Raw genomic sequence first — 27,238 nt, 5'->3', positions numbered from 1 at the left:
CACAGTTGGTCAGCAAATGTGGACGTTGAAAATTCTTGGCTTCCTAAGTGGTGTGCCATAAAAAAAAAAAGAAGCCTGTCTCCAATTAACCAGCTTGATTCTCCTCATGTGTGTCTGTAATTTCCAAGTTTTTTGTTGTTGTTGTGGTTAGGACTTCATTTGAAGCGATTTGGTCGGGTTTTATAACCCTTTGTTCTATTAAAAATGTTAATGTATGGGGCCCCCCGTCTGTAGTTGGAGTGCCAGCCTGTGTGTTTACAGGGTCCCCAGTCCCACAATGCAAAGAGCGCGGTTTGATGATTGTGGTGAAGCTCATCTGCAGAGTGGCTGTGGATGGCAGGGGGAGCCAGGTTTCCACAAGATGCAGCATCAAGTTGAAAAGTGTCTGCCCGACGAATGACGGAAGTTTAACACTAGAATAAAAAATCCGGATAAAACAAAGAGCGCAACTACGAACCAGTTAAAAAAAATATTCCCACCATGAAAAGGCGCACAGCACTTCTAAGTCAGCTGTCTTCCTCTAAGGGTGAAGCTTACATTAAATGTACTTTCATGATCTTAAGTGGAAATAAGCAGTTTCTGTAACACCCCCCGACTCTTGTGCAGTCTCTTATAACTTAGAAAACATAATAATAGCAACATAATAAGCTGCGCAACTCGGTCCATTTTAAAGACAAAACTTGTGGGCTTATAATAATAGTTAGCAACTATAACAATTCTCAGTTTGGGTTTTATGTTGTAAGATCAGACCGGAAGTTGACCGTGTATTGCCTCTGGCTTGCCTTTGTTACGGAGAATGTGAATACTCTCAGATTTAAGAGGGGGAGGTTTGCAGCTACTCGGACTCTCGTTGTGGAACAGCGTTTCTCCGCCAGGAATGGTCCAAAAAATACTTTCCAAGTTTGATTCAAATGTCTCTTTTTTTTTAGTATTACTACTACAATAGTGAGCGTTATTTCTCTATCCGGATATTTTGTTGGAATGAGTTGAGCAACTTCGGGATACAGTTTCCAAAAGAGAGGACCCAAGATTTCATCGCGTGCGAGACGTGTTGGGATAAAGGGATTACCAAAAAAACCAGCGCACAGGCTCCGCTCGCTTCGTTGCATCGGACCTGATTAGCTAGGTAAGATAAAAGAAAGTGTTCGCCGCTGAAGCACAGGTTCTAAATGATAAAGACCTGACAAAGGAAACATTCTTTTAGTGCGGTTTTTTAAAAAAAAATAATTTCTGCTCGTAACTTTGTTTCTTTCTCTGAATTGGGGCGACGTTATTTGCGCGCACCGCAGAAGTTTGGCAGAAATCTGCGCAGACCTGTGAGCTACACGTTGGTAGGGAGAGAACTTCGTTAACGGGCCACGCATCAAAGTCTGGATATTCAGCTCTGGAAGTTTTCCTGCATCCAATCTCTGCTCGGGACTCATTCCTTATCTGACCAACACTGGCCGTTTCACAGCTCCCCGCCAGGAAGGTCAGCTGGTCATTTTCTATCTTCAGTCTTTGGTTTGGCTTTACTTTACTGTTTGTTGATCTGTTAAAGGGGTTAGCCATTGTTTGCCTCGGTGGTGAGTTGATGTTATTGAGGGACTTCATTTATTTCAAAGAGACTGAATAAAGTAAAGCAGCCCTTAAATTGGCAAGCAAATATTTAATTGCATTTTGGCCCTTTTTTTTCTTTCTCCCCCTTCGTGTTCAACGCAATGGAGCTTTCTCGAGAGAGGGTTTTCACGCGTCGTAACACCAGAGCCCCCCTTGCTTGGAAATGAAAGGGTACGAAAGCACAAGACTCCAGTGTTGCCTTCAGTCCTGTAAAAACCTGCTTTGGTATCCTTTCTGCCAGAGCAGGCGCCTTGAACGAGCCTAGGTAGCCTGATAAAGACTAACCACGGAAATGAGAGTGCCTCGAAGGCTAATGTTTCCAACTGCACATAAGAGTATGGATTCATGCGCTTTTCTGAACTTCTTTGTAGTCTTGTGATGTGTTTAAAGTTGATTGTGTCTTAATTCGTTCCACAGATTCAGACGCCCAGTCAGAAAAAGTCATTATCTTTCTAAGTGGACGTTCTTTCTTATTTTTTTTACACATGTCACAAAGAGAGGGTCTGAAGGGGCCGGCCTGATGTTATGTAAAGCTCTAAATGTTATGTTAGAAAGGCAGAGGGACAAGATGGATGGTTAAGAGAAGCTGTATGTCTGCAAGGGAGTTCACAGGGAGAAAAAAAAGTTTTTCTTCAACCGTATAATGAAAAGTGGAGAATAGTTCTGCCCTTTAATTTGCCAGGCTGCTCCCTCAGCTCGGAGTTGTTGTCACTTCAATGCCTCCAGTGTCTCCTCTACACGTGTGCAAGTTGTGCTTCCAGCCACTGGCGTGATTCTGTTTGATTTTTTTGTCTCTCCCCGCGTTAAGGCAGTGTCTCGGGCTGATTTGAGCACAGCATATTCCCTTCATGGTGGTGAAATCTCAAAGGAGAGGTATGAGCATTGTTTGTGGAGGCAGAGTGAAAACTCTCAGGTACTAAGCGGTGCTGAGAAGCACTTTAGGTTTAAGTGCCAAACCAAATGGCCGAGTGTCAGATGGCTTGAAATTGATTGTCTCTACATTTTAGTGTAATCTCGTGACACCTGATCTCCTGCCATGGCATGCTGGTGGTGAACCGCTGCTTCAGATTGTATTTCTGCAAATATGGAGGGAAAAAAATAAAACCAGAGGTGTCTGTTTTTGTGAAAACAGTAGCCTCAGGGAAATGGGCTGATGTCCACTGAACTGCTGCCATGTGCAGATTGGCCTGTTGCTGGCTACAAGTGCAGACTAAACTGGATGGGGGTGGTACAGAATTTGGGAGCTGAGGAATTTTATGCATGGATGGCAGTGAACAGTAATTATGGTGAGAGCCATGTTATGGGTTAGGCTGGTAACCTTTGTCTTCGTATAATGAGAGGAGCTCAATGTGTCACGCATGTTCTAATCAGTTTAGTCTAACCCCTTTTTAGATTGGCAGCTTTTCAGGGGAATGCTTTTATTTCTGTAGCCCACAAGCGGGACTTCACCAAATATTTAATGGTGTAGCACCTTTCTGAAGCTGTGAAAGCAAACTGTTTTCCAGCTACAGTGTTTCTTTTCAGACCGTTGATGAGCTAATGACGTTGAGCTGAAATCGACCGGGAAAGTTGAGCACCAAAAGAAGAAAGGAAAAACTTCTTCCCCTGCTGGATGGTTTAGACTTGCTGGGTCCACTCGCAGTGCAGTATCGTTGGATATGAATGAGGCGCTCGCACACCTCGGCCACACCTTTTGAAGCTGCTCGCTGTCAGCAGTGCAGGACTGTGGTATTTGGCTGAGGTTTGTCATTTTTTTGCTGCTGCAGTCAGTGCTATGAATCAGACCGATCTGTCTGTAGCTAAGTTTAAAATGCGGAGAACAGAAATGAATTGATGAAGCGCGTTTTCTTCTCTTACAGTCAGACTTGGTGTTTTCTGGAAACATGAATGGAAACGAATCTGATATCTAACACTTTCGAGTGTTGTGTAATATTTCCGATAGCAGGATATCAGCTGCTGTAACCAAAACAAATATTGATTTTACTCTGGATTAGGAGCCTCATATTTCCCATGGTGTGTTTTACTGTTGGGTATTAAACTAAATACAGTTGGGGAAGTGCTTGAATGTGATAAAACGATATGATCCAGCAGTCTGCCAGTGTGTTGGCCTCGGTTCATGACTCCTCCTTACCACACGAAGAGTTTGCCCTGGAAGATGACAGCAAGACTCACCCACTGTGTGCTTAACTCGTACTCCCCGGGGCGTGGAGTGTAACAAAACGTCCCGTCTTACTTTAAAGAAGCTACTTCCTCCTCTTTCAACTATTGATGGTTGTTTTAGTGACGAGGGCCCGGGGAGCAGGACGGGCTGCTCTTTGCGGTTCCTTCTGTCAGGCAGCGGGACCACTTTCTTGGAGGCTTCCCAAACACTGACTCACAGCTTACAGAGCAGAGATGACCAAGCTTCTTTATCCCCCCCAGCCCTCCCCCTGACCCAGCTCAGCTGCTGGAACACTAGACCATTCTTGGAAAGTGAAATTGAATTGGTTTTGAGGAGAACACAATGACTGTTTCAGAGGGGAACATTAATAAAAGCTAAACCTCTTAAAGGAAAGCACGGCCTCGTCTGTCGGGGTTTATGTGAACATTTCAACCAAGGTGGTCTCTCTTTAAATCAGAAATGACCTGGTGCTTGTAGTTGTTGTTTTACAGAACTGGCTACTTCTTAAACTTTTTCAGATGCCTGTTGATATTTAGTTATTGATGAGGGCTTTAATCTAAGCCTTGAATTTCTTGGAAATCTCTTGTCACCTTATGGGAGCAAATGCTTGCGGGGGTTGGGAGTGTGTGTGTGTGTGTGTGTGTGTGTGTGAGTGTTGGGGGTGGGGTCATATTGAGTTTAGGAACTAAAACAAACTGTAGATAGATCTGTGTGGAAATGATGGCCTCTCCACATGAGTTTCATGAGTTTTTTTAATTTTATCTACTTTTTTCTGTAACAAAGTGGGAGAAGAAGAACGTTTCAGTTATGGGCAAGCGTTGATCTCTGTGGCCAGATGCTGCTTGGGGTGATTATTCAAGCAGATGTGCACGTAAGAGTCACCCACTCCTCAACTCCGAAGGCACTGTAGATGCTAAGATGCTTCTTGTACTTTGCCACTGTCAGGGTTTGAGTATGGGGACAGTCTCCCAAGTTCTGATTAAGTGGTTAAAGTTTTGAACATTTTATTTATAGCTATTGAGCAAGATGTGTCTAACTCTTAAGTTATCTGACCCAGTCTGGTGTGCTGCTGTTTCTTATCAGTGTTTTGTACACTCGGGCCTAACTGCTGAAGTACCTGCCTTGACCCTTACAGACAAACAAAATATTCTCTTCCTTTTTGTCAGGTGGGAAAAATGCCTGTTGTTTTAAAAGAAAAAAGTGCTGATTTTACTGTTTTATTTCGAGCTTGAACCTAGCTTTAGTCTTGTGTGTTAACCTGAGCTTTAGTGTCCTTCAGCATGATCAAAGCAAATCATTCTTTTGAGACATTTGACTTGCTTATCATTGGTTTGTGCTGTCTTTCTTTTCAGTGGTGCACTGTGAATGACGCCCAGCTGATGTCCCAAGGATCTGAATGGAGTTCCAGTCGCGTAAAAGCCAGCGGTTGTAGCTCCGTCAGCAGGATGCTGATGAGGCCAAGTTTACTTCTGTTTCTGACTTTCTTCGCCTTGTTTTTAAGGACCCAATGCCGGCCTGCTAACAATGATGAAGGTAAGATCGCTTCATAACTTGAAGCTGCTTAGTCTTGATTTGTACAGAGCATTTTTTTCTTTTTTTTGCCAGTTCTGGTTTCAGTGTTCTACAGTAACACGTAACTGTTTGAGCTTTTAAACCCATTGAGGCGGACTTATCTTGACTCTTGCCTTGAAAAGATGTCAATTGATAAGGAACGCTTTGTTCTTTGTACAGGAATGTAATCCTTACATACTCCAGGCTTCGGTGAAGTCTCTTCTTTGTAGCGTCAGTGCTCACTCACCACCCCCCACACACACACCCCCCCATTTGCTTGACTCACTTGTAGCACAATTGTGTTTCTGACTACAAGTTGCACTTCCCACCTGTTCGTTAAACATTTTTCTGTTCTTACTAGTTGTTGATTCGTAGCACATCTGGGCAGAGCTTGTTGGCCATAAGACTTTCCGTACAGAATTTAGACGTGCCTGGCTGTTTAGCCCGAAAAGGGGAAACAGGCACTGAAATCAAATCCCTAAAAATGTGTTTCTTGGATACTGTCCAGCAGTGTAATAGCTGGCTGGGCTTGTGGGTAGATGGGTTTGGATGTTTACATTCTGCACTCGGAAGTGGAGAGCAGCAAAAGAATATGATAAAGTTCAGCATTATAATTGAAGTAATTAAGCAAAAGGGTCTCTCTTGGGCTCTGGGCCCTAAAATAAACTTGGTGTGGCTGTATTTAAGTCGGCAGTGGGAAAGGGAGGAGAAAATGACTCCCATCTGTAGCCTGAGGGCAGCTCCACTACCTAGCAACCCCTGCTTCTCTCCTCCTTTGTAATGAAAAGGTATTTGTTGTCACTGAAAGAGGAGTTAGCTGCCAGGGAACTATAAATTAGCCTGTTTTTGAAAAAAAAAATGCTACTTTAAACCCTTCCTTATCCTCAAGGATAAGCTTTCTGAGGAGAGTGTTTGTCTTCTTACGTGAGCTATAAATTTCCACGAGGGTGGGGAAAGTCTGATGCATTCGCACTCCACCCAGTTCTTGATCACCAAATGGCCAGGTACTATCTGTGAGCCTGTGTGCTTTTTCTCCTGCTCCCCCACAGACATTTTGCTTGGGAATGCTTCACTTTCCCCCGCCTCCCTGCTGGGTGACGGATGGCTTCAGCTGTCGACAAACAATCGCAGCAGAGGCATTTAGTTGCAATCCTTTTGTCTTGGGTGGAGAAACAAAATGGTTATATGGAAATGCTTTTGTTTCATGCGTGCTTCATTGCTTGTCTCGGGGATTTTTTTGTTGTGCGATGCTCACATAAGAAAAGAATAACTCCTTGAACAAATTCAGTTCATTGAATTTCCTCAGGGCTCACGCTGACAGACATTCAAATGACTCTAAAGCTTTAAACCTTTCCCAACACTAAGACTTGGATGATTTAGTCCTTAAGTTACTATTTATGTTTCATATCTATCTAACCTGCTTATTTGAGTTTTCTTTTTCTGGCTAGAAATGTTTGATTGCTGAGCCTTTAGAGGAGGGCTCTTAGAATGGAGGGCTGCTCACAGTCCTGAGTCGACTTATTTAAGGCCCAGATGAGCAACGCTCCGGTTATTCTAGTGTCAGAGAAGCGGCATTTTCTCGTGAACACAATCAGCATGCACACAAATCTTTTCGGGTCTTCTTAAGACTTCTTCTCAGTGAAACACCAGGACGCTGTGAAATGTAAGAAAAGTATTATTTTCTATCAGATTCTTTATCTGAAAAAATCATGAAGTCCCAATAATGATAATAGCTTTTTCTTTTTTATATAATTTAAACGCAGTTATAGCTTTTAAATGAACAACCTTAGAGAAAGTCATGGCTAAAAGTTGCCTTCTTATTTCCTGATATGGGGGGAAAAAAAATGATCATTTCTTAAAGATTGAGGTTTCAGCACTGATGCCGAAGATGGTTTTTCTTTAGATTATTTCAGTTGTTGGAAATGGTCTTACAAAGGAACCAGAATTTTAACATGAAAACTAAAGGAAAGCCATTCAACAAATTACCCAAAAAGGAAAACGGTGGTTTGATGCTTTCAGCAGGATTAAATACAGCCATCCAGGAAAAAAGATAAGGCCAACAGTGCATATATTAAGAGTGGAATGTATTTATCATGTGTTTGTAATGCGTCACCACAAAAATCCAAACTGTGAAGCTGGGACCCTTTCAGGGAGAAACCTGAAGTAGAGATAATGGTAACGGAACAATGTGGTCTTGATTTTATTATGTTTGTCTATTAAATACAAATGGTAAGGCTAAATGCAGCAGAGCTGATTTGAATAACACAGCCAGCCTTGTTGTTCCCAAGTGCTAATCAGTGCTGATTGTCAGTGGCTCGTTTAAGAATGAAAGGGGGCTCCACTGGAGTGCTTAAAGGAAGGGCACGCTGTTTTTTTTTTTTTTGTGCTTGTGCATGGTTTTCGTTTTCTTTTGCTTCCTTCCTTCCACTGCTGCCTTTTATCAATCCCCTCTGCACATCAACCATCGCTTGGCTTCACCTTGATGTGGTCAAATCTGCAAAGGAAACTTGCCATAATTGTTTTCTCCGCATGCCGCCGCGGAGCCTCGACTTGCTCGGCTTTCCTGCATTCAACCGTCACTGAAGCGAGAGCAGGAAATCCCACAAGTCATTCACACCGCGTATTGCTTCCTATGTTTTAGCCAGAGAAAGTTCCATAGACTGGCGCCAACCCCTCATTTTACTTGGTCTTGCATTTACAGATTAGTTACCCCCTCCACTCTTGTTTTAAAGTATCACTGTTGTTCTGCATCAAACTTCCTGGCATGGTTTTTAGAATTAGGCTGATTATAAATGATGTCAGTCAATTTTCAGAGATGGATGACCGAAGCCACGTCGGAGCATTCCAGGTGGGTTGTTTCCTGAAACTGGTCCTTAATCTGTTTTAATCCAATCATGGTAGCAGGAAGATTAATGGAGATGAAACCTACTCAATTCAAAGAAAGTATGAAGTCTTTACACTTGAGTTTGCAGTGTGTGTGTGTAGCATTTTGGAAAGATGAAGCGTATACTCTGAGTTAGTTGGAAAGACTTTAGCTTTAGCCTTTTGTTGAGCAGGACAGGATTGATTTTTCTGAATTGTGTTATCCTTTTACTCCAGTTTCAAGAGGGCTGTCACAGAAGCACAAATGGTCCTCCTGTCTGTGGCTTTAAATAAAACAACAAGTAGATTTTTACAGTTTTATGGGTGTTTTTATGATGCCTGAACCCAGATTAACAGCTGGGATGTTGACACTGTCTTATCAGGGGCATCTCCATTTAACGGATGGACAGAAACCTACTGGACAAACCCAACTCATTGCATACACACTCTGTGTTCAAGGCAATTTCCAGGTTGGATTGCTATGACCCATCATGTTCTAGTATGTCTACACAAACCATTTCAGGCCTATGGCTTAATTTAAAACTGCCTGCTTAAACCTCCCATTGTTCATCCTCTAAACTATGAAATGAAAAGTGAAAGGCTTTAATTTAAAATATTTGACCTTCCATTAACGATCATGGAAAAAGAAGTACCTTCAACTTTCTGTTCAGGATTTATTTGAAATGAAGGATTTGAATTGCCTGCTGGTTAACATGGTATTGATGGATTGCAATGAAAGCACAATAATAATGGGGTAAAAAGAGGAACGTTGGCTGTGGATTTGGGCGCTCTGAGGGCTCGGTAGTTATGGTGGAACAGAAGGGGAATGGCTGTCACTGTCACAGGTCTGGCAGGTCTAGCCAAAAGATTACGTAGTTGTGTTGCTTTTATGAAACGGTATCCTGAGAGACAAAACAATATCCTGGCATGCTAACGTGACGGAAATGTGGCTCACGTGAGAAATCAGTTTCCAGGTTTAAACGGCTTAATGCAGATGGGGTCTAAATGCCTTTTCTGCTTTCCCCACTTTGGTTTTGTTTTTGAGGAGAAAGTTGATCCTACCCCCTGGCCCCTTTTCCTGCTGGGATTAAGGGCCTGTCAGACACATGTGATCCAGGAAATACCTTTACTAGGCCCAAGTGGGGTCACCATAGCAACTGGCACTAGAACCTGCCACTGCAGGACCCGCTCTTAGTCGCTCCTATGCACATGCTCACTGGCTTGCTCTCCTTGCTCTCTCTTCCTCTGTATTGTTTGAAGTTCTTTGTTGTCTTGGTGGGAGGGATTAGTCAGGTTTGCGGATGTTGTCCCCAGGTTGTTCTGTATCTAGATGTGCTTCCTGTTGTCAGGGGAAAGTATGTTTAAACAAAAAAAAAACCCACTTTGCTCTGAAAATGTTTTTTGTAATAATCTCATGTTGAAGGATTGTTCACCACTGCAGTACTTGATTATCTAACTCAATTTTTGTTATAATCCTAAAAGGGTCAATGTAGGAAATGGGAAGAGTGGATAAATAAAACGAGACTGTACAAAACAGTGCTGCCATAAGGCTAAAACAGTAGAGCTGTGCCAATAGTTCCTCCATAGAGGTGCTGTGATTGTTAATTAACAAATTATTCAGTTCAAATTAATTTGATCCACAACTATTTGAACAATTGATTCATTATTTGAACATATTTTCAAACATTTCTCGGTTCCAGCCTCCAGATTCCAACAATCTCTTTATGCACAGGATGAACTCTCGAGTGAGTGTTCAAGTCCACAGAATTAGGATCTTTTTTTATCTTTATTTTTTTTTTGCTGCATATCCTCAAAGTGACCTCCCAAAGCAAGAATTTCAAGCAAGTTGGTCAGTGACAATCTTTACCTTTTGTAACTAGACAAACAACACCGCTGATGGACAACATGTCAGCGTAATTGGTTTAGCCCTTCCTAGCAGACTATGTAGTCATTTAGAACAAGGGGGCTCAGGTGTCTCTCTTCGTGACACCTCCCCTCTTTTCATTCCTCTAATTGAATTTCACCTTCCTTACCCAAGTAGCTCCTTGCTAGCCTGAAAATGGGGGCTTTGACTAATTTGCCATGCAATTTAATTCTGGGGAGAGGTTACACGGGCATGGTGGGAGGAAATCAAGGTGGTGCTTTTGTGATGCGTGTATTTTGGACCACATTTTAAGGCTGAAGTGCTTTCTTTAATGAGTTTACCGGAAATATAGCCCCCCATTTTGTGCCAGAGCACTCCAAAGGTTTTGGGAACACTATTCCATCTTTTAGTAGGTCTGTTATGGAGGCTGCTTTTCAGTAGGAGCTATCCTCAGGATGAAACGGAGACAAAGAAGGACAGAGACCCTCTTTAAGCAGTCCATTCAAAGTGGAACCATTAGTTGTGACTCACCATTTAGTTTTTTCTGGTTTGGCGGTGAATTCAGGGGTCAGACTTATGAGCCAACAGCTTAACCAAACTGACATGTGCAAAACACAGACCCTATCGTTACTCGTCTTATGGTTCTGAAAGTCTGAGATTAAAACATTGACCATCGGGGCCTGTTCAGTAGCCAGTAACTGTGTCCTCCTTTTTTTGTAGCCTCTGCGGAAACGCAGGCAGAGCAGTTCACCCGTTATCGTGGGGATCGTCTGGATTTGAGTTGCTCTGCCAAGGACTCCCTCCATGCTGTAAACTGGACCAAAGACCACGTTCCTGTTGTGAATGGAGAGCACACACGCATCCACAATGGCCAGCTGGAGATCGAGACTGTAGAACTCACTGACTCTGGCTTGTACGCATGCACCACTTTTGGCAACCACACTGTATACTTCAATGTCACAGGTAAATGAATATAAATGGTAAAAATGCTGGGGTTTATTTGGTGTCTTTTTTATTTTATTTTTTTAAGAAGTTATCAGAAACTGCTCATCATGGCTAAAAGGAGGAAAAAATGTGTTCTGGCTGCTTTGCTCTCAAATTACAGCACATACTCGCGGTAAACCTATGGCCTGCTAGCTTTACCTGGAAGAGTTTGTACTGGTCGATGATCTCGTTTGAGTTTTTTAGCGACTCCACACAGACGCGATTGACAGCAGCTGTCTTTAGCTTAGCATGTGTCTCTTGTTGGAACACCTTCAGCCTCTAAGCTCACAGTGCCAGAGAGGTTGTGCCGTGGGCCGGCTGTAGTCGAGCACCGTTCTGTTTTCATGACAGTTGGCAAACATTTCTGTGCATTACCTCAACTTGTAACATATTGATACCAGCTGCCAGTAAAAACAACTAAATTGCTGCGTATCTAGATGATAATTGCATAAGCCGCTTGACTTCTTATCGTTTGAGAACTTTTGAAAAAGTCTAAAATCTTAGCCCATCGCTAGCAGAGGCTGCAACAAAGCCAGGTTTCATTCACAATTTGCCTTTTTAGAAACTCACTATCACATTTATTATTATTATTATTATTATTATTATTATTCTAACTTTCTTATTAACAATTAACAGTTAAGAATCCCTTGCACTTAATTTTAATATCACTCAGTGAACATACTGACCCTTGATCTGAGTGTATGAATACATAACTTTACTATAAAAAAAAAACCTTGAAATAAAGCTGATTTGCTCTCCTAAATGGGGGTTTACTGTGTGAATAAGTATTCAGAATGTAAAATTGTCCTCCTGTTTACTTTCTGTTCACCAGTTGATACCATGGCCTCATCCGAGGATGATGATGACGAGGAAGAGTCTTCATCTGAGGAAACCAAGCTGTTGGGCAGCCAAAAACTGATGCGTAAGTGGTCTGATCTTTTTTATTTATTTTTTTTAAGCAATGCTACTGGTCATCACTGACTCACCCCAAGTTAGGTCAGGGATTTAAGAGTTTCATGATTCAGTTATAGGCCTGTCCTGTTCGTGGATCACAGCAGGGTGAATGAATCAGTCCCTGTGGTGACTAATCGTGGTAAACCTTAGATGCCCCCCAATTTGTCTGTAGAGCAGTAGAGACACTGTGGTTTTTCTTTCATCAGGTCGCTGCCGTCCACTCTGCCCACAGAGAATCCAGCAGCTTCTAAGCATGTAAAGCATGCTGACCATGAGTTTGAATTTGAACAACGTGACTTAACTGAAACTATTTTGAAGCTGCATTTTTTTTGATAAAGGAGGGACTTTTGTTTTATTTATTATTATTATTATTATTATTATTTTTTTTTAATAAAATGACCATGTGACTAATTGAGAAATCTGCTGGGGGGGGGGGGGGGGCGATCATGATAACATGTGAAAGAAGCTTGATGTTAATGAGGGAGACTTGGCTCAGTTTTTTTTTTTTACTCAAAATGTCAGCAGTTGCTGGTTTTCCATTGAATTTGATCTTTTTTTCCCTAAAAGAAAAGTAACATGAATATAAGCGTAGGTTTTGCCGGTCAGAGTTGCGTAACAAGACGGTGCAAGAAAATGATGTAATTAAAAGAGCACCAGTCAGAGAGCAAAATGATTGAAAGTGTGACAGACAGCACAATGGAAATTGAGGCTTTGGAGCAACTAATGTAATAAATCTCTGCTCTTTGGAGGGTTCTGGTTACGGCCCTGTCTGCACTCGTAAGTCATGTGTTTTGTGTGCATACATATTTGTTTGCTGAACTTTGGGTGAACCCAGTCCCATTTCCACTGGTTGCGTTTGCTTTTTATGTTACTAAAATGTTCGCCTGATCCCAAGTGTTTTAAAAAAAAAAAATAAAAAGAATAATAATATTAATGTTTCTACAATCCCAGGATTGGTTTTAGTGTGTCTGTTCAGCTGATTTTTTTCTGACCAAATGAATGTATTTTATGTGTTACTTGTCTCTGGCTTATTTATTTATTTTTTTTTATTTCTTTCTTTAGCAATGGCCCCACAGTGGGTGCATCCAGAAAAAATGGAGAAAAAGCTTCATGCCGTTCCAGCCAGTAAGACTGTGAAGTTTCGGTGCCAGGCCAGTGGCAACCCGACCCCCACTCTGAAATGGTACAAGAACGGCAAGGAGTTCAAGAGAGACCAGCGCATTGGAGGCTTCAAGGTAAATAATGAAAAACGCTTTAAGGGTTTGTCACCCAGAGCTGCTTGTTGACATCGCACCACCCCCTATAACTGAATCACTCCCAACTTATTCCCGATGAGTGAAGATGCATCGGTGATCTCATCTGCACATTAGATCACTGCCCCCTCCCCTGGAGTAAGAAAAGCTTTCTGTAAGAGAAAATGAGAGGCAAGTTTCAGAGTTGACCTGAGTAACAATGCAAGCTGAAACCCTATGCCACAAAAACAAATGTTCTGCCATAGTTTTACCTCCAGGTGGGCAATCCTAGCCCTCCGTTTGGATGAAGAACAGCACTGGTTGTCCCCATTCTAGGTGTCGGTCTACTCTGTAACAACATCCCGGCAGTACTACGTTTACCGTGATACCTGCTGTATTTGTTTCTGTGCTGTGATTCTCTTTCTGTCAACGTCTGTCCGTTTGTGAACAACTTCTACGTAAATGTGGGAGTATTTGTTGCCAAACTGTTTCAGAAATGATGGTTAATGGTTGTCAGAGCGTCTCTGGATTTACTTACCAGGTGCGGCAGGTGAGGGTTGTGGACCGGATCTGTAATAAAATGTTGTTACGCTTTACTGTACTGTGGCGTTCTTATAACTCGTACGCCTTTTAGAAGTAGGCTGAGCGCTAATTCCATTAATTCGGCACAGGCGAATATTGGGCACAGACTTCCACATGCTTTCAGTCAAGTTATAGGAGTCTGTGGAGGGCTGCCTTTAGTGGTAGTTTACACAAGTGTGGGATGCATGTTTAGAGTCTAAGAGACAATCTACTCCCTTCACTACATCTGCTCTTCCCATCAAGGTGTTGGCTAATCCAGCCTTGTGTCGTGCTTCCCCAGTCTTCTCCCTCCCCAGCTGGGACACATTTAGGAGTTTCCTCTCAGCTGCCTGCTGCTCATGTCCGTCCTAAACCCTCCACCTAGCGTAACAGCACAGTTAACCATCTGGCTGCTTTTTTTTAATTTTTTCAGTCAAGGTGCAAAGGTCTGCATCAGCGGCTGGGGACGTCTCTCATCCCTCCCACGCTCTTGCTTTTATGGCGGGGCTTCTATTGTTCATATCGTCAGCACAGCAACGTGCAGGAGGGTTGCAATAATGCAGACCACATGTATGTGAAGCCAAGCATAACACATCTGGCAGCAGGCAGCTGGAATCCCTCATCACTTTTTTAGCTAAATGAGGGAGACTGTATGGCTCAGTCTGTGTATATGCATGTTTGATGTTACTATTGCCTTAGAGGTTAGTTGGCTAATCACACACTGGCAGTCCTGGCAGATTTATGGAAGAAAAATTATAACATGTCTAGGAAAAAAGAGCCAGACATCAGTTGGTGCTCATAAGACAGACTGTTTAAAACTTTGGTTACTGTCACAGCTGAAGGGGGTAGCGAGCTCATTACAATAAACATTCTCTGTGTTAGCGCTGCTTTAAAGGGAACAAAATTAGATGGCTAATTGTTGATCAAAGAAAGCAAATGGAGAGTAAATTATTCTAAGTTTATGTGGTCAACAATCTGTAGCCTTGTTGATGATAATCAAATAAGAAAACAACCTGAATCTGTATTTTTTCCTTTGGTTTGGAGATCCATAATCCACAATTGCTCCAATCTCTTTCTGTTACTTATTTCCCCCTTCCTCTTAGGTGCGTGACCATGTGTGGACCATCATCATGGAATCTGTAGTACCCTCTGACAAGGGAAACTATACCTGTGTAGTGGAAAACCAATATGGCAGCATTAATCACACCTACCAGCTGGATGTAGTCGGTAAGACTTAACTTTATTTGCCATAATGGTATGTTTGTTGCCAGGGAATCTAGTATCACGGTGGATCAATTTTATAAAATGTTATCAGTTTTCCTGATGAACCAAATGTGATGCCTTATTCCTACAGCACAGCAAAACGGTCTTTGCGTACACTGAACTCAGTCTGTTGATTTTTGTCGCTATTTTGATGAACTGTGTGTTTACTTGTTCAGTGAGTGATAGATCCACGGAAAAGGGAGAAGTAATTACTCTCCATGGTCCTGCCCTGTGACTTGCTCTTACGCCATTGGTCTTATAAATCACAGTCCCACTTCCTCCATTGCTGTCCTCTGGGCTTTGTCCTGTCTCAACAGACGTAGAGTCTGATGAGCACAGAGATTGTTTCAGTATGGGGGGAAGTACTATTACAAATGCTTACTAAGTACTCAAGCAAGTCTCTGTTACAAAAGCCTGTACAGTTGACATCCTTCCATATACTTGGCTTGTAAGTTTACTTTTGAGACTTATTAGTCTCCAAAATGGAACCACAGCAACTTAATTTTAGAGTGATGTCTCCCGACGAGATGCTTAGCTTGCTTTTCCATCTATTGCTGCCATCTCTTGATTAAAATAAGAAGCGACATGTAGCCGGTGAAAGTACTGCAACTTCAAGACTGTTGACATTATACGGTATGATATAAGATAATTCAGTCGTGTTTGCCATCACCGCTGGCTGTTTCCAATAACAAAGCCTCAGCATGATGGACCTTTATTTGCCTTGTGTTTGATAATCAGTCAGCCGTATGTACTTTTCAAATATTGCGCATTTGTTTGTCTTTTAATGAAGTTTCTGCTTCACTGCTCACCAAACATCTAAACTAAAATTTCTGTGGCCATGTTGCAGAACGCTCCCCCCACAGGCCAATCCTGCAGGCTGGCCTGCCGGCCAATCGTACAGTAGTGGTAGGCAGCGATGTGGAGTTTGAGTGCAAGGTGTTCAGCGACCCTCAGCCTCATATTCAGTGGCTGAAACATATCGAGGTCAACGGGAGCCGCGTTGGACCTGACGGTTTACCGTATGTCCGTGTCCTTAAGGTAGGAGCCTGGTCTGTCTGGTCCTTTTTCAATTTTCTAGAAAAAAAAATTCCTGTAATGCTTCAAAGAAAATATATGCTGATTGCTCCATACTAAAATATATTGTTTAATTGCTATCTTATTTATTTCCCTAAATATCAACTACAGACTGTGAAAGGAGTGTGTATCTTTTGCCTTTTTTAACTCCTGTTCAAAGCCATCAAAGTTTCTGTGTCATCTGCTGTACATGACTTGTTTTTATTTCTAGCATTCAGGGGTCAATAGCTCGGATGCTCAGGTGCTTACCCTCTACAATGTGACTGAGGAGGAGAACGGAGAGTATATATGTAAAGTGTCCAATTATATAGGGGAGGCCAGTCAGTCAGCCTGGCTGACAGTCACCAGATATGATCCCACAGGTAACCACCACGCAGCAGTACAGGGACGGCACATTGGAGGGGCTTCTAGGACCACCAGGAAAAGCTAGAGTCTTATAAATGGAGACAACCTCAGCTGTTTCTCTCCTCCCTCCCTCTGTTTCTCCCTCCATCTCTCCTCAGTGCTCCTGACTGTAAATGACGCTATGGAAAATTCCCAGCAGAACAGTTGAAAGTGTTTATTCTCAAATTTTTAACTGGACCTGCTCTCATTTCTGCCCCATGCCTTTGCTGTGCCCTCCTAATAAGGGCCTCTCTTGCCATCTTCTATTACACTCGCTCCCTTACCCATGAAAGTCCATTCCCTCTACATGGCTCTCCTTTTTTCCCCCACTCTTTTCTGTTGTCATCCTCTTCTTATCTATGTTTCACATACCTCCTGCTGTTTGTATATGTGGCATAGTGTGAGTGTGTGAGTGCAAAGTTCTGCTGCGGAGTTTTCCATGCCCATCTCTTGCATGTAGAGATGAGACCGAGGTATTTCACATGGTGATGGTGTGGCCCAGTGAGCAGCTCGGCAGTACAGACTCACCTGAGCATCTTTTCCACTAACAGATACTGGAGGGCTCTTCCTGACAGAGTCCTCTGTGGGGCTCTTGGTGTTACATTTTGGGCATATGATGTTGGAATTGAGGAGGAGAATGCTCCTCTATCCTCTTTCTCTTTCAGAATCCTTTACTCATGGTTCCCTTTTCCTCTGTGGCCTCTTGTTGGGTCTACTTCCTTTGTCATTTTCTAGACCGCTGGCCTTAACACCACGGACAAGGAAATGGAAGTCCTTCAACTGAGAAATGTGTCTTTTGATGACGCTGGGGAGTATACCTGCTTGGCGGGCAATTCTATCGGGTTCTCTCATCACTCTGCATGGTTGACCGTTTTGGAAGGTATCAATGGTTCTGTCTCTTGCTTACATTTTCATTATTTCCCTTTTTTCAGCCTAAGCCTGGCTGTCCATGTTCACATTTTTCCAGAAAAGGGTCTTCTCTGACTGCTATTTCGGTGAAAAATGCGAGAAGAAGCCAGAGCACGTTCTTACTCAGTACTAAAACTTCCCCTGTCTCTGAGCTCAGCATGGCTCCTGCTCCATCTCAACTCTCTAGATGGGGGAGAGTACAAGGCATGCTCTGCTGTTTCTTCAATTAAATCAGCAAATGCCAAACAGCCCATGAGCTGTCCGGAGCTTGGGGTATTTTAAAAGCGAAATATCACCCAGAAGTATATTTAACGGTCTCGGCCAGGTAGAACCACGTTTTATAGAGGGGTTGTTTGGCAGCTCTGATCAGATTTCGCTTTGAACTGTCTCTTCCATTCTGCTCTTTAAATGATGTTTGCATTTGACTTGGTATTAAGCTGATTTTCTTTGACAAGCGCAACAAATGACATGAATCGCTGATGTCATTTCCTGCTGTGAGCCCAGTGGCTGGCTTTGATAATTGGCTCGCTGTAGCGGATGTGTCTCATTCCAGTGGATATTGGAATAGGCATTTCTCCAATTATCAAGCTGCTTGTCCGTCAACCTTTTCATACAAGTGTAAGTCACTTGTGTTGGTTAGGGGTGTAATGGTACACTTCAGTTTGGACATTAAGCTTTGGAATGCATCATGGAGTCCTTCTAGGCCATTTTTGTTTATGTGCACTTGCAAAAGGCAACAAACCGGGTCAGTACATTTGTAACAGCAGATTTATCGTAAACGTACGTACAAGATACAGTTAGAAAACGCGGCATTTTTGTCAGCTTCTGAAAAAGTAGATGTAGATCCACCACTTTTCAGTTTGTACCGGACGGAAAATCATTGATGTGAGGGTGCTCTAGCAGCACTTATGACCACTCATTGAGAACGTTGTTAACTTTCAAACAGACTGGGAGAACAACAGCCGAATAGACTTTTAAATGGCTCTTTTAAGGCCTTGCTGGTGGTTTTTTAAAAAAAATTTTTAATCTCTGCTTCTATATGAAAATTTAAGGTAACTGAGTTAACAGTATAATTTCTGACCTTCACACAATTTGTGTGAATTTTTCTTCACACAAACCAAATTATGCTCAAACCATTTTTCCATAAATGAGGAATCCACTACACCCCTACTGTTGGTATGAATAAATGTTGGTGTTTTCATTTAGCGGGAGGAAAAAAACAAGATCTGAATTAGCATTTTCTTTTTCAAGTGTTCTGTCACTAAGCACATAAAAATGTTACAACAAACATTGTATTACAGTTGCACAACTTGTTTAACATTGCTTTACAAATGAAGTGAGGACTGATATAGTCACTGAGCTCATGCCCTGTGATACGCTTCTTTAGCTCCATCAGAACAATTTAAATGTCATGTGGACAGCCTGAGCTGGAAAAAGTGTGTTTGAAATGTTGCTATCTTTGTAAAAGTCAGATCCTTGGCACTTTAAACTTTGTTATATATCACTCATTTGTGAAAATAAGTTGCTTATGACTGTATTAAGAACTATCTGACTCAAAGAATCGAGGCGCTACGAAGTTGGGACCAACATGCACCTGTACAGAATTTGGCTGCTGATTCAAGACTAGGATTTTATCTAAAGAGAGAGAGAGGGGAAAAAAAAAAAGTACAAAGAGAGAAATCCTGTGGTTGGTGCATTTCAGTCTCGTATGTGCTAAAGGCTCTGGCTTTATCACATGTTTGCATGTGTGAGTGTGTGTGCGTTTCTGGTTTGGCCATTTGTTTTCTGCTGCTGAGAGCTTGTTTTGTGTACTTGGTTATGTACAGTTGGTTAATCCATGTCAGCTGACCCCACCCCTCCCTGCCCCCTGTCACCCTGCCCCTCCTCTAGCCATCACGCGCTACCCCCCAGCCAGCCACACCTACTTGGAGGTGGTCATCTACTGTGTGGGCTTCTTTTTCATCGCCGTAATGATTGCCATCGTAATTATCGTCAAGATTCGCACCTCCTCGAAGAAGAGTGACTTCAACAGTCAGCTGGCTGTCCACAAGCTGGCCAAAAGCATCCCTCTGCGCAGACAGGTAACAGAAAGTAGATAGGGGGTTTGGAAAAAATTAACTTTGTCACCTTCCCTGTCTGTCCTTTATTAATTTTTTTTATTTTTTTATAAAAGTAAAGCTTTTCAATGCATTTGGCTTCTGATGTGACTCATCTGCAGATTTTGGCATAAACTTATGTTGCTGCTATTGTTGCTATTATTAGCTTTCAGGTTTACTGTAGACCCTGAAGGCCTTGCATCAGGTAAGTGAGTATTTGAGGAGTGCTAAGACTCCACAAACCACAGCAGTGTTTACACACAATCTTTCAAAGGAACTGCAGCAACTATGTTTTTATAGTTTTCTTCGGGGGAACTGTTGGCTAGATAAACTCCTAAAATCAGTGTTTGTTCCAGTATGAGAAGAGTAATGTCCCGCTTTCTCATCTCAGGTGTCAGTGGACTCGAGCTCCTCCATCCATTCTGGAGTGATGCTGGTTCGTCCCTCCCGCCTCTCCTCTAGTGGCTCTCCGATGCTGGCAGGAGTGTCCGAGTATGAACTGCCCCAAGATCCCCGCTGGGAGCTCCCCAGGGACAAGTATGTGTCTGATAAAAGCTTTAAACAATGCAACGACAGCTCGAAGGCTGATGGAAATGTTTTGGACTGAAATGGTCACTTTAAGCGATGAAATGGCTGCACAAGTCAAAAGTTTCTCTCAGTATTCCCACAAAAAGGATTTAAAGTGTTTTATGCAAGTGTATTTGTGCAAGGCCAGTATAAAATGAAAGTATTGTCTTATCTCTCCTTCACAGACTTGTTCTCGGGAAACCACTGGGCGAGGGCTGCTTCGGTCAGGTGGTGATGGGGGAGGCACTGGGTCTGGACAAAGAGAAGCCGAACCGTGTGACCAAGGTTGCAGTGAAAATGCTGAAAGGTGAGTAAACTTTTCTTTGGAAAAGTTGGTATCCGGTAGACTTGATTGGACTGATGCTGGAACTGAGATTTTTTTATTTTTTATTTTTTATTTTTTGGAATGAGTGACTTGAATTAGTATTAAGTGACTAGCAGGAAGAAAATGGAGTATAGGGAGGGGTTTCAAGAAAGCACAAAGTGCATGCTTCCGGGGGAGAAAAAAGCTTCAAACTGGAATGAACAAATTCTACCAGACATCTGCTGTTGGATCCGAGCCATTATGAAAATGAGAGGGCCGAGTAAAAATTTATGAGAACCCTTGACATCTCATATAAAACATTGTTCATTAAGTGCACAAAAAAGTGCACATGGGAGTAAAGATGGATGGAAAGTAGCATTTATTGTCTTGTACTGTTCGTGCCTTTTCCAACGAAGCATTCTACAAACTCCAGTCTGCTCCAAAAAAGTTGCAGTGTCGATGTGTTTGCTTTTCAGGGTCATAAATGTGAAACCTTTTTCGGCCCATGCACCAACAGAAATTGGATTAATTTCCCTAATATGAATCGTTCCTCTCCTTTACAGCTGATGCCACAGAGAAAGACCTGTCGGACCTGATTTCAGAGATGGAGATGATGAAGATCATTGGGAAGCACAAGAACATCATTAATCTGCTGGGAGCCTGTACACAGGATGGTAGGATCAGACAGACTGGGGCCTGCTACTGACCTGCTCTAGTCTTGCTCGACCAGCATGCACACAGACACACACATTGTTGTTCATGAGACAAGAGTTCTGCTGTGGGCCTTACTTTGAGGGAAGTGTGGGAAAGCATGCATAAATGATTCCGACACCAGCTTCCGAGCTCACAGCTTGAATCAACCATAGCTGCTGTCATTCCTCTCCAATCACCCGGACTGAAAAAACTAAAGCAAACTAACCTCTAATGACCCCACAGTGCACATCTCTGTGTTGCCCACATTCTGCAGTACAAAGATCTGTGCTTGCTCCACTTTGTTCGTTAGCTATTCTGACACCTCTGCCTATAAGTGTTTACATATAACTCCATAGGGAGTGTTTTTCTGTAAATTCAGACCCATCTGAGAATGTTCTGTTAAATAATCTTTTTATTAAATGTAAACTCACAACAGCACCATGAAGCATAAACCCATGCCATGTACAGTTTCTGTTTGTTCTAATATTTCTCTCATAATTTTAGGTCCCCTATATGTGATAGTTGAATATGCATCCAAGGGCAACTTGAGGGAGTACTTGCGAGCGCGTCGCCCACCGGGCATGGAGTATTGCTACAACCCAGACCAGGTTCCTGTGGAGAACATGTCCATCAAAGACCTGGTGTCATGCGCTTACCAAGTGGCTCGAGGCATGGAGTATTTGGCCTCCAAAAAGGTACAACAAACGGTTCTCTCAGCCTTGTAAAATAAATGTCCTGATTCTGGGGAAATTGTCAGACTATTTACTTCCTCACATCACAGTTTAGGCACCCTGTGTTCAGAGCAACTTTTGTTTTTTTGTTCAGTGCATTCACAGAGATCTTGCTGCTCGCAATGTTCTGGTAACTGAGGACAATGTGATGAAAATAGCTGACTTCGGCCTGGCCAGAGATATCCACCACATTGATTACTATAAGAAGACCACCAATGTGAGTATTCCTATTTTTTTATTTTCATTTTTCATTGAACACATCTGGACTGTTGAATGGGGGAGGAAAAAAAAAAGTGACAAGAATATATTTTATATAACTCACAATAATTGTCTCCATGCACTGGTTTGAATAGGTTTTATTGAGATTATACATTTGTAGAGTATGATGGATTAAAATATTTAATATCGGATACATATTTGGCTAAATCATCCTTTGATTGGTCGACTGCGGCTCATGAACGTACAAAACCCCTCGACTGTCAAGAAGCCACAACGACTCATAAATTAGAAAGAAACTTTGACAAACAATATTTTTGAGTATGTTGCTAAGGCTAAGAAGCTACTTGCTTTTCTTTATCCACAGCATGTGGAGTTCATGGGGAATAAGTACTGTTATCCCTTTTAGCTGCCTTTTGACTCATTGTGTCTATCACCTTTGCTCTAAAATGTGTTTGTATGTCTAATGCTAACACAGCACAGACATTTTAAACAGTTTCACTTGCCACTTGAGGTTCAGACTCGAACCATTTTAGTGTTGGAACAGCCTCAACTTGAGCTTCAGTTTCCCCACAAAGCCATCATCGCACTGGACCTTGTTCATAAAACTGTCGTCCGTTAAGTGTAGCGAACCAATTCAAACATTTTTCTGACTGTGTTGCTGGCTAGCAAAAACAGACTGCATCCACTGATCCAAGAACACTGGATCTTGAGGGGTGTTGAAAAAGGATAAACGCTAAATGCTTTGAGAAGTAGTCGAGGCAATTTCATTCCTTGCGGCGTAGATACTTTTAATACGGTCTCAGTGGATGATGTGCGTGTTCTAGCCCTAAAGGCCGCACACCGCCTGGAGAATAAGACCATTTAAGGAAATCTAGGAACTGTGACGTCACGGTTGCCGAAAGAAAGTCAGGATCTCATGATCGTTGTTTTAATATGGCAGACGAGCCAGAAAAGATGGAAAAACATGCCACGGGACCTTTTTGCATCAAGCAAAACAAGTAAATTCCAGAGTTCTGTGAATATATCAGACATTTAATCATTTAAAGAATTCAAATTGGGTTAACAAAATAAAACTGCTGTTGCGTCTTTATTTCAGACCCTGGAAGAACATACTTCAGAAGTAGTATTACTATAGTAACTCTCATACTTTTTCCACAGGGTCGTTTACCTGTCAAGTGGATGGCTCCTGAGGCTCTGTTCGACCGGATATACACACACCAAAGTGATGTGTGAGTATTATGTGCCTTTTACTTTACCAATTCAGCCTTGATGGGATGTGACATAAACATTTAGTTGTGCCAAAAAAATGGACTCTCCTATCTACTTCTGTCTTAAGCTGGTCATTTGGGGTCCTGCTTTGGGAGATTTTCACCCTCGGAGGTTCTCCGTATCCTGGGGTCCCGGTGGAGGAGCTGTTCAAGCTGCTGAAGGAAGGCCACCGCATGGACAAGCCCTCGACGTGCACTCATGAGCTGTAAGGAAGCGCTGCACAGAAACGCAGCATGCTCTGCACACTGAAGATTTTACTCTTAGAACTTTTAATATCTTCTTTCCATCATTTCCATATTTGGATGTGGAGGATAAATACTATTAAAAAGCATAATTTTACGATCTAAAATACTAACATTTTTAAGATAAAAAAATATGATTCAGAAATGCAGTAGGTTCAGTCCAACCATTTTAAAAAGAAACATCTTTAAAAGATGAGCCACATATCTTATGTTTGGTCCAGTTGGCATTAATATTTACTTTACCCATGTTGTTGTATATCTGAAAAATTCCAGGTTCTTAGCAACATAACAATGTTCCCTGAAACTGTTTGTGTGATGGAGAGTGAAATGAAATGTTCAACGCTGAGCGAGCTCCACCTGGAACATATTGTTCAGTTTTGTTGTCTTGTCACCTACTTGTTACTTTTGGATCTGTTTTTTTTAGCTATTCCCCAGAAGAGTTAAACATTAAGAGATTTGATGTTTTAGAGATTAATGCTGAGATAGATGGATTATTTTGGGGACTAAATGCCTTTGAATCTTATTCTCTCTGCAGGTATATGATGATGAGAGACTGCTGGCATGCTGTTCCGTCTCAGAGGCCCACATTCAAACAGCTGGTGGAAGACCTGGATCGTTGTCTGGCCATGACATCCAACCAGGTCAGTCTGCCGCTACTCGGCAAGAATCATGCAGCAGATGATCAGATCCTCAGTGATGGAAGTTAACTCCTTTTTTTTTTTTTTTTTTTCTCTCTTGTTCATTGGTGGCTATAGGAGTATTTGGAGCTCTCCGTTCCCCTGGATCAATATTCCCCCAGCTACCCTGACACCCGGAGCTCCACCTGCTCCTCTGGCGAGGACTCTGTTTTCTCCCACGATGCTGGAGTGGAGGAGCCTTGCCTGCCAAAGTTCCCCCCTCACTCCAATGGGGCAGCCATTAAGAAACGCTGATACCTCGTGTTCAATCAGACAAACGTTGACATTTTCCTCTGCTCCCTGCCTCATGGGGTTGGACTCCTCCTCGCGTTCCCAGAGATTAAGCTAAAAAAGCGTTGGTGCTCTGTGAGAGACAAGCTCGGAGATACTGTGTAGAAGACGGTGGATCACATGGACTGCAGAGTGCAGCCGGTTCTTCGGGCACTTCTTATTAGCAGGAGTGGCAGTGTGTCACAGCAGACTAACAATTTTCTCTTCACTTTGGGCATTTCAGTGTTGAGTCAGGAGAATCTATAGGACTGACCCCAACTGTGTCAGATTATGTCAATTTTGATTTAGTCTGTCCCTCCTTTGTCATTTCATCAGTAGTGGAATACATAATTCTACTTTTTGGACCAAATCCAGAGAAAACACTAACAGGAGATGTGCAGCATTGTCGTCTACTGCATTACTCAATCTCTTCTTGTAAATACAGTTAGAAAATTATAAATATGAATATATATTTACATTGTACTCTTATTTTTATTACCATAATTGATTTATTGTCTTTTGTACAAGGATGCTATTGTTTGATCTATTTTCTAATACACCTAGGGGCAGTTGTTACATGAGGGTATTGAGAGAATTACATGGCCAGTTTTTTCACTGCATCACAGCTTTGGTTCTCCAGAATGTACTGCATAGACATATATTCCATATATATATATATATATATATATATATATATATATGGCTTTATATTTTTTTAACTGTAAATGCATTTCAAGAAACAACCTGGCAATACAGCATAACTCAGTGTTTGGGGTTTCTCTCCTGCAGAAGATGGGTTTCTTAAAATGTTCGTGTGTCTGTGTACGACTGTATGTATGCAGTGTGCGCATGTGGAAACTTGTCTGTTCATTTAACCTCATGGATGGTCACAACTGTAAATATTCCTAGTCTTAACGTCATGCTTGTTAAAATCCAGAGTAATCTGCTTCACTCAACATCATGCACTTCCACTGTGCGTGACTTTCATGTGATGAACTTATCCTCTACTGTAAATGCTTTGACAAGAGTTACACTTGCTGCCATAGAACCTCTGACGAAGGGTGGCAGAACACATATGTCATCATAAAAAGGATTACATTAAATAAAATGTTATTGATAAACAAGCAAGCTGAGCTTCCAGAGTTTGACCTCAACTCCATAAACCAGTTAATAGATACAAAGAGTTTCATGTTTGTGATTGTAAATTATGTTTGAAGAGATGCAAGGACGGCCACTTAAATCTCCCAACCCTTTAACATGGGTTGCTGGGGTTTGATTAGATATGATAATGTGCTGCTGACATCAGAGGTGCTAAGAGCCACAGGCGGCAGCAAACATGTAATTTATGACTGCGAATGGCTTGGCAAGTGCTGACGCTACACTCCAATCCATCAGCTGCACCAACCTTGATTCCCATCTTCAGCTCTGGCTTGCTGCCATTGGCTGATGCGTCACCTGGATTGCAGTCTCCACGCAACAAGCTAAAATCAGCTGCACGGCGACACTCGCTCTTGCCCCTATTTAAAAGCTGCTCCTTCCAACGTGGGTCAGTGCAGTTACACTTCACCACATGTTGTATTGCAGTAAAGATGGTAAGCTGTTTACTTGCTAATGGATAACGGGTTACTTTAATACCGACATTAATTTACGCTGCTGGGATTTGTCACTTTAAAACCAAAATATGGTGTGCTCAACAGGTCATGCCATGAGTTTTGAACTCTGGCTTGACGTGAATAGCAGCCCTCAGATTTCGCACTTCCAGGATTTAGAATGATACAGGTGATGTCATTGTTTTTGAGGGAGAAATATCAATCACTCCTGGAAACCAGGACCAATAAAGTATAATCTGTATGCTGTGGTTGAGGTGATGATGAAGAGCTGTATTTAAGAATAGAAAGGCCAGGTGAGGCCTTGCTTTATAACCTGCTAATGGTGCAGAGGTGCCATTAGGGAGAGGGTGTTATCACTTCTGACAGATGGCACAGGAAGAGTTTGGTAGAGCAGAGTTCATCATCTGTCCTGCAGTATAGCAACAGTTAAAAGTTTATGATTTATGACCTCTGTCTGTATTCTACTCTGTGGATGGTGTTTGTAACCTGTTTCAACTGAGGAATGCTGCACTATCTAATTAAGAGGTTTCTAATCACAGAGCTGAAGGAGAAGGGGACTATTAAGTTGTTTCTTTTTTCTGGGAAAAAAAAAGTATCTGATGAGTGACTGAAGAATGCAAAACATATGATCTCACCCTTAAGCTCCTACTCCTTAGGATAATTTTTTTTCCCCTGTGTAACTGAAAATGGAGCCAATCTTTCTAACTGCATAGGTCAGACATTGATAGATCATAAAAACAGTGAGTGATTAGAATGAGAACAAAACATTAAAACAGTGCTAATGTTTAATAAATTTACCCATACCTTAGTTAGACCAGTCTCATCTAACAAAGGTATGAGAATCAGACTGAGCCTAATGTTCCTAGCTTCTTAGCTGGGTTGTGATGACGCTAGCTGTATCTCAGCGTCCGCTACCTTTTAACAGGCTTCTGGCAAGTTCTAATAACAAAAAATATCAGGCCTTTGTGTTAGTTTGTATGTTTAACAAAGAATAACGTCAACATGTTGAATCTCATATCTCAGTCATTCATTTTTGCCTCAAGCTTACATGAGTAAATTAAAGATGTTACACTAGGTGAAGCTATGATGGGCAGGTTAGCATGCTAACGGGCAGGTGTTGACCTAAAAACAGGAAAAGTACAGCTATTTTCAAATGGGCCAG

The 27,238-nt window shown here is 42.1% G+C and overlaps 1 protein-coding gene across 5 annotated transcripts; it reads left to right on the top strand.

Moving 5' to 3' along the window:
• The first annotated feature begins 793 nt into the window (after positions 1-793).
• Positions 794-25,590, top strand: fgfr1a (fibroblast growth factor receptor 1a). Of its 5 annotated transcripts, XM_072388384.1 has the most exons (19): positions 794-1,126; positions 1,290-1,471; positions 5,113-5,293; positions 10,758-11,000; positions 11,854-11,943; positions 13,038-13,210; positions 14,872-14,995; positions 15,879-16,069; positions 16,317-16,467; positions 19,289-19,486; positions 19,887-20,031; positions 20,247-20,368; positions 20,929-21,039; positions 21,563-21,753; positions 21,884-22,006; positions 23,167-23,237; positions 23,345-23,482; positions 24,055-24,160; positions 24,275-25,590. In XM_072388384.1, the coding sequence occupies exons 3-19, from the start codon at positions 5,140-5,142 to the stop codon at positions 24,449-24,451; spliced, it is 2,508 nt and encodes an 835-aa protein (XP_072244485.1). In that variant the 5' UTR covers positions 794-1,126; positions 1,290-1,471; positions 5,113-5,139; the 3' UTR covers positions 24,452-25,590. The 5 variants fall into 5 exon arrangements, with proteins under 5 accessions (XP_072244485.1, XP_072244488.1, XP_072244486.1 ...); XM_072388387.1 differs by lacking the exons at positions 1,290-1,471; positions 16,317-16,467 and adding an exon at positions 17,225-17,369 and having other exon boundaries at positions 19,289-19,479; positions 19,886-20,031; XM_072388385.1 differs by lacking the exons at positions 1,290-1,471; positions 16,317-16,467 and adding an exon at positions 17,225-17,369.
• Positions 25,591-27,238: the final 1,648 nt, after the last annotated feature.

Source organism: Leuresthes tenuis, unplaced genomic scaffold, assembly GCF_036924035.1.
Source record: "Leuresthes tenuis unplaced genomic scaffold, fLeuTen1.0.hap1 SCAF_6, whole genome shotgun sequence".
Lineage (NCBI taxonomy): Eukaryota > Metazoa > Chordata > Actinopteri > Atheriniformes > Atherinopsidae > Leuresthes > Leuresthes tenuis.
The sequence above is the reverse complement of the archived record's forward strand: the minus strand, read 5'-3'. Positions and strand labels throughout refer to the sequence as shown.

Coding starts and splice junctions, on each gene's coding strand:
- fgfr1a (XM_072388383.1), top strand. CDS start 5,140: ATGTCCCAAGGATCTGAATGGAGTTCCAGTCGCGTAAAAGCCAGCGGT. Junction 14,996..15,878: donor CTACCAGCTGGATGTAGTCG/GTAAGACTTAAC, acceptor GCCATGTTGCAG/AACGCTCCCCCCACAGGCCA. Junction 22,007..23,166: donor ACTATAAGAAGACCACCAAT/GTGAGTATTCCT, acceptor CTTTTTCCACAG/GGTCGTTTACCTGTCAAGTG.